The sequence below is a fragment of the Chlamydotis macqueenii genome, chromosome 1 (genome assembly GCF_036417535.1).
Source record: "Chlamydotis macqueenii isolate bChlMac1 chromosome 1, bChlMac1.mat, whole genome shotgun sequence".
Classification (NCBI taxonomy): Eukaryota; Metazoa; Chordata; class Aves; order Otidiformes; family Otididae; genus Chlamydotis; species Chlamydotis macqueenii.
This window is the reverse complement of record NC_141556.1, coordinates 201,107,247-201,113,733: the sequence shown is the minus strand read 5'-3', so window position 1 is coordinate 201,113,733 and position 6,487 is coordinate 201,107,247. Positions and strand designations below refer to the sequence as shown.

The following is a 6,487-nucleotide window of genomic DNA, read 5'->3' as shown; positions in this document are numbered from 1 at the left end:
AGAATGTCCTGAAAAAAAAAAGATTAAATGCAGTCCACAGAAACTGAATTAAAGCTATATAGTAGGCTCTTACAGTTTTTACACACTCAGATACACTATTTTTGTATCTTAAAAACGGGATTTGACATTTTAACCAAAAAGCAAATTAGTTGGAAAGTTTATTTGGAAAGTTCATACAGGTCCAACAGATTTTCAAATCCTCATGCACATTAGAGAATTTAAATTGATTGTGATCTGCCTGAATAAATGAAACCTCAGCTTCTAATGTACCACTGGGAGACAGACTGTCTGAAGGACTGTCAAAGTACACTGTTCAGCATCACCTTACGCTGGTATAGCCAATGTTCCAAATTTGTCTCAGTACTGTGGTTCATCTCCATACCTGTCTGAAGTTGGAAGACACTGGAAATAGTTTTTGCTACAGAAGATTTGAAAGCAGCTGGGAGAGGGGAGTTAATACATTTTAAAGTCCAGATTTTAATCCATTTTTTAATCCAATGTTTTATTTCAAACTTAATAGCCAAAGGGTACTAAGCACCTATACATGCCTGCTTCTTGAGAGGAGGACATTCAACTGCCTGTGAAATTTTTAACAACTTTGGTTCTTCAGTATCTCTCAAAATTAAATTTTTAATTTGTTCTAAAGTATTGCATGGCATATTATAGTTTTCCAAGCTATTCAACTAGTGCACTAGTTGATACTCTCTTACAAAGATGCAGGTTGTGATCAATAGTACAGCCTCAGGGAGGTAAGAAGGTGAAAAGATTTTCATAGCTACTCATATATGACATTAAAGAATAATAAACAATTTTTATTCCTCTTTCTATGAACAGAAATAGAAAGAGGAGACAAATTTCAGGAAGGAGTGGTTAAAATGGTCAGAATCTTAATTGGACTCCTTCTCCCGTGCAGTCGCCTACACAGTTAAGCTGAAGCTTGGAGGAAAGCTAAAGCACATTAGCAGATTAATCCCCCTGGAACAAGAAGGAAAGAAAAATGTGTTTCTGCAGCAGCATAGCTATGCTCTAGCCTTTAAATAAGATTTGTCATAAATTCAGAATCTGTCCCACAGAGATTTAAGAGCTGATCTTTGTCCTTCACTGGAATATCAATCTCTAGCCCATAGTAAAATTTATGAGGCGTCTTTCAAATCAGCTGCTAGAGTGGGATCTTCCATTTTGTAACCAGGCTGCTTGCTGTCCCAGAATAATTATATAGGTCTGAAATACCTGGTCAGCTAGTCACCTTTTCATCATCCCACAGTCTGAAAGATGTGAGATTACTCAGCGGAAGAAACACCTAATAAAGATTATTTTTAATCCTAAATTTCAGAAGGTATCTAGGGTGAAGCTGCAAGTTGTGCTGGAAGTCTAAAGAAGCTCAAATTCTGTCCATGTGAATTGACCATGAACGTGAATCTTCCTAGGTGTGACATGGGCTCAAATTCTGCAATTGTTTCCCAGCTCTGATTCAGTCCTGTTTGGGTGACTCGATTCTCCATACTGATAAAGTCATTTACTGTATCCTAAATGAAACACAGCATTTCATCAGGCAAACTGGGATTTTTAAAGTGTGTGTGGGTTGAAAAGCACATGGAAGGTAGTAGAGTGACAACCAGTCTTCCACCTGGAACATGGAAGAGTTCAGACTGGGAAAGGAGGTAAATTTAGGGCCAATATTCCAAACTAGAGGTGAAAGACTTTCATTTTAGGGTCTTCTTCCCAACAGTGGCAACTGGGATGTTATACATATTAAGTACATTTGGCAACCTGGGCACCAATGGTCTTGTTTGCACAATGGTAATAGTAACACCTACTTCCCAAACTGCGCTACAAATATGTGGGGGGTTCTGTGGGGAAAAATACTTTACAAACTCCGAGGAGTATTTTTACCCTCCTAGTCAAAGACATAGAACAGCTGCACATTGAAAAAGAGAAGAATTGGTTTAAACTCAACAGCTAAGAAACGTCTCGCCAGGAAATCACCAAGGCATTTAGCCTTTTGCTGACAGCTCATCCAAGGCATGGCAATATCCCAAGACAACACACCCTGCTTTGCCTGGAAAAAAAAAATGAAGTTTTTCAGTCTTAGGAACTTTTTTTCTTTTTTACCATGTGTAACTTTATTTAGTTTTGTAAAAGCTTTTTATAATTTTGTACAAAATTTATACTGTTTTACATATCATTTTATTTTTTTGCATTGTGATTTCTGCACTTTGTGGTTAAAAAGAAATGTTTATCCTGTTAACTCCAAGTCTTTACCATCAACAGCTTTAACAGACATCACAGAGAGCTCTGCAAACCCATGGAGCAGCAGGCTCAGGGAGGTGCCTCGTTGGCCCTGCAAAAGTAACGACAAACGTGTGTTTTGGGATATGGGGTTTTTAAATTGGAAACAAAAAAAAAAAAAAAAAAAAAAAAAAAAAAGGAAAGGAACAAAAAGGAGGAAAAGGCATCCTGTTATTTATAAAAGTGCAGAGAAGATGGAAAGCCCGGTGAGGGCCAAGCACCGTGCCTTGGCAGAGCGAGGTGGCAACGCCTGGCTTCCACCCTGGGCCGGGAACCTCTGAGGCCTGGCCTGGCCTGGCCTGGCCTGGCGTGGCCCGGCCCCCGGCGGGACCGCTCCCTCCACGGCCGCGCTCACCTTGTCCCTCCCGCCTGGGCCGATGGCTACCGAAGGCAGCGCCAGCCAAACCCCCGCCGTCCCGCCCTTCCCTCCGCCGCGGCCCCGCCCCGTTGCGAAGGAAGCGGCGTTGCTCCGGTTGCTACGACGCCGGCGGAGCGGCCGGGCCTGCCTAAGGAGCGGGCCGGAGCCGGGCACTCACCGCGGGTCTGGGGGCGGCGGGCCCGGGGCGCTGAATGGAGCCCAGAGGGAAGAGCAGCGGGGCGGCGCGGGGGCAAAACCTCCCCGGCGGCCCCCGGCATTGCGCGGGGAGGTGGCGGAGCGCCGCTGCGTATCCTTCCGCTTATCCGCCCGTGGGCGGTGAGGGCTGGGGCGGGCTGGGGGTGCGGGCGGTGGAGCGGACCCTGAGGGCGGGCTGAGGCGGCCCGCGGGGGCCGTCCTGCGCCCTGCGGAGGGGAAATGGGGCCGGGGCACAGTCCCTCGGGCCCCAGTGCCACTCCCCCGGGCCCGCCGTCAGGAATGGCCTCGGCGTGGCTTGGGATAAAACTGGTAGGTGAGCGTTTAAACTGCTGTAGAAAAGTTGATTTCTCAGGCACCTCTGGACTTTTCTTCTTTTTTTTTTTTTTTTTTTGCATCCTAACTGAAGGATCCTTTTTTTTTTTTTTTTAATTTAAGTAATAGGAAATACTGACCCAAGTTGTAAGCTGTGCTTGTGCAGTGCTACTGAAATAATTACTGAAGTGAGGCAGGACTGATCTTGCTCTGTGGAGAGCTTTTATCTGGCAATATTAACAAATTTCAGTGTAAACAGCTAATCCTTTAGACTGGGGTAGGCTTTTCTTACTATTGAAACTATTGAAACGTTTTCCCTGTGCTAAATGTTTCCGTACATAACAGATTTAGATAATAACGGGAAGATGTGTCTTCAAATACATAAAGTATAGGTGAGGTTTTTCATTTGCTGATACCATGAGAGATGAGTGCAAAGTCTCTGTTCAAATCACTGTAAACAGTAAAATGCAAAAGTAAATTTTAAGTTAAAAAAGTAATTTTTTTCTGGATAAACATAAACTTAGCTATGACCATAGTATACAATTGTGGAACCAACCGTTGTGTACTTAATCAAAAGGCACGTCAGCATTTTGTGTCTCATGGATAAAGTTTGTCCTTTCCTAAAAAGGTTTGTAAAGTCAATCACACAGGCCGTTAACCTTTTAATGAGCTGTTTAATACAGTTTCCATTGTCCTTAACACAATGCTAGGGACAGAGCTTTAACATTTCATTGTGAACAGGATTTAGAAGAAGAACGTCAAGCATTGAAAGAAGATCAAAAAATATGTCGGAGTAGGGCTCTGAAATATTTGAGAGAGACAAACAGAAGAAGAAGGTGAGTAACTACGGTTCCTTTGGTGAGGGACTGTAAAAAAAAAAAAAAGTCAAAACCTTGAAACAGCTCAATATATTTCTACAATTTGCACATTCACATTGTTAAATAGCCTCACTGCTTTGTTCTAGAGGAATCTAAGCTGAAAAGTTTCACCAATTCAGGAAAAATGAACAATATCCTGAGTTACTCACTACTTTTTGGAAACTCACAGTAGTCACCTTTTGTTGTATAAAGTAAAGGTAAGCAGCGGTTTCATTTAATGGATCTGCATTTCTAGTATTATTTTGGTTTTTATTAGCTTCAATGGATGTGTGAAAAATGCATTCAGATGTACGGTACAGGTCAGCAGGCAGGCAGTTGTCGTTGCTTTCTGAAGTGTATGCTTTTCTTCTGCATGGCCAGACAGCTGCACAGCTTCCCCTACATGGTGGGGCTTTGTGCTCCTGCTTCCCAATAAACACAACGCAGAGTCTTTATAGTACGGGATTGTATTTATAATGAAGTTATTCTGCATTGGCATTTTAAACAGAGCTTTGAATATTCTGCCTTTCTGCATGCAAAGTCATTAAATATTCTGTGACAAATGGATTAAGTAAATTATACACGGAGAATTTTTGGTGAAGTGCTGTAAGTAGTTTAATAGGCATAGGGGGCATTTCCGTTGCATTGAGACTGTACTGGAACATACAGCAGACCCAGCTGTGTATACTCTGGAGGAAGATGGGTTCCTCCTTGCAAGCCCCCAGCCTCAGATCGGGTTCCTCTGCATAGTGTTAACTCATTAGCGCTCATCCCCCATAGTTCCCGTATCAGATGATTTCTGTAGTACAATGTTTATTTGATACCTCATAAAAGAGGCAGTAGATATTGTTTATACTGACATTTTAGCTTGATAGCATGTGCTGTCAGCATAGGTTTTGAAACATAAAGAAAGATGGAAGAGGAAGTATAATCACCTGGGAGTGATTAAAGACAGTTTGCATCCCGCAACCTTTCCAGATAATACACTGAGTCTCAGCTGAAAGATTAAATATTTTATTTAGTTTTCTGGAACAGTACCACTGGAACACTATGCATCTCAGATGAACACTGTTTATTATATTACTGGTCTTGAAATATTATACGGTAATGTAAAAGCAAATACCAGACAGCCTGCGTGTTTTTGATAGACTGGTGTAGTTAAACTGATACTCATTGATACATAAATACATTTCCATATGAATTTCATTGCAGACTTAAGAAACACAGTATAAATCCAAGTCACTCAGGTGAGACAGTTAAAAATTTAGGTATGGTATTCATAAAATGAAATTGTTTCCATTTATTATAATTGAGAATGGCATAGCTATAAGCAGAATATGCAGTTCAAATGGAACTGTGATGACAAATCTTCCCCTAATAACTGAAGTTAGTTGTCAAATGTTAGACAGGTACTAAATGCATACAGTATTAATCATCTGTGAAATATAATTCAAAATTAAGGGTCACTGCATATATGGAGGAAAATAATTTGGAAATAAAAAGTTCCTTGAAATTGAATATTTTTTTTTCGTGACAGTTATGGAAGTAGGAAGTGATTTATCTTCTAATGGATCAGGCATCAGGTCATGTCTCAAATCTGTATGAAGCAAGATCCATTAGTTTTGTAACACATGTAAAGGAGTTAGCTATGATGGTGGTTTCTCAAGGGTAACATGATTTCCTCCACATTCTCACTTGGCAGCACCCTAAGTTCTCCCTGATGGGGCTTATAGGCATGTATCAGAAGTTTTTCTTGGCACTGCTATTTTAGAATTTCAAAACTGAAATTATTTCTCTCCTATTTTTTTTTCTTTCAACATATGGGGAGTAGACTTGAGTGCACTGTGAAGTATGACAGTCTGTTTTCTACCTCTAAGCTTCACATAGAATGGTTGAGGTTGGAAGGGACCTCTGGAGGTCATCTAGTCCAACCCCCCCTGCTTCAGAAGGGTCCCCTAGAGCTTGTTGCCCAGGACCACATCCAGATGGCTTCTGAATATCTCCGAGGATGGAGACTCCACAACCTCTCTGGGCAACCTGTGCCAGGGCTCAGTCACTTACATGGCAAAAAAGCATTCCCTGATGTTCGGAGGGAACCTCCTGTGTTTCATTTGTGCCCATTGCCTCTGCTACTGTCACTGAAAAGAGCCTGGCTCCGTCCTCTTTGCGTCCTCCCTTCAGGTTATTTATAGACATTGATGAGATCCCCCTGAGCCTTGTCTTCTCCAGGCTGAACTGTTCCAGCAGTCTCAGCCTTTCCTCACAGGAGAGATGCTCCAGTCCCTTCATCATCTTTGTGGCACTTTGCTGGACTCTCCACAGTACGTCCATGTCCCCCTTGTACTGAGGAGCCCAGAACTCGACACAGTACTCCAGGTGTGGCCTCACCCGTACTGAGTAGAGAGAGAGGATCACCTCCTTTGACCTGCTGGCAATGCTTTGCCTAATGCAGCCC

The 6,487-nt window shown here is 42.2% G+C and overlaps 1 protein-coding gene across 1 annotated transcript in view; it reads left to right on the top strand.

Annotated features, from left to right (window-relative positions):
* Nucleotides 1-3,592: 3,592 nt before the first annotated feature.
* The window catches only part of CEP126 (centrosomal protein 126), a 35,181-nt gene continuing 32,286 nt past the window's right edge, over nt 3,593-6,487 (top strand). The window contains exons 1-2 of the mRNA XM_086760364.1: nt 3,593-3,648; nt 3,886-4,011. Coding sequence (XP_086616490.1) covers nt 3,593-3,648; nt 3,886-4,011 — 182 coding nt within the window. The remainder of the gene's footprint in view (nt 3,649-3,885; nt 4,012-6,487) is intronic.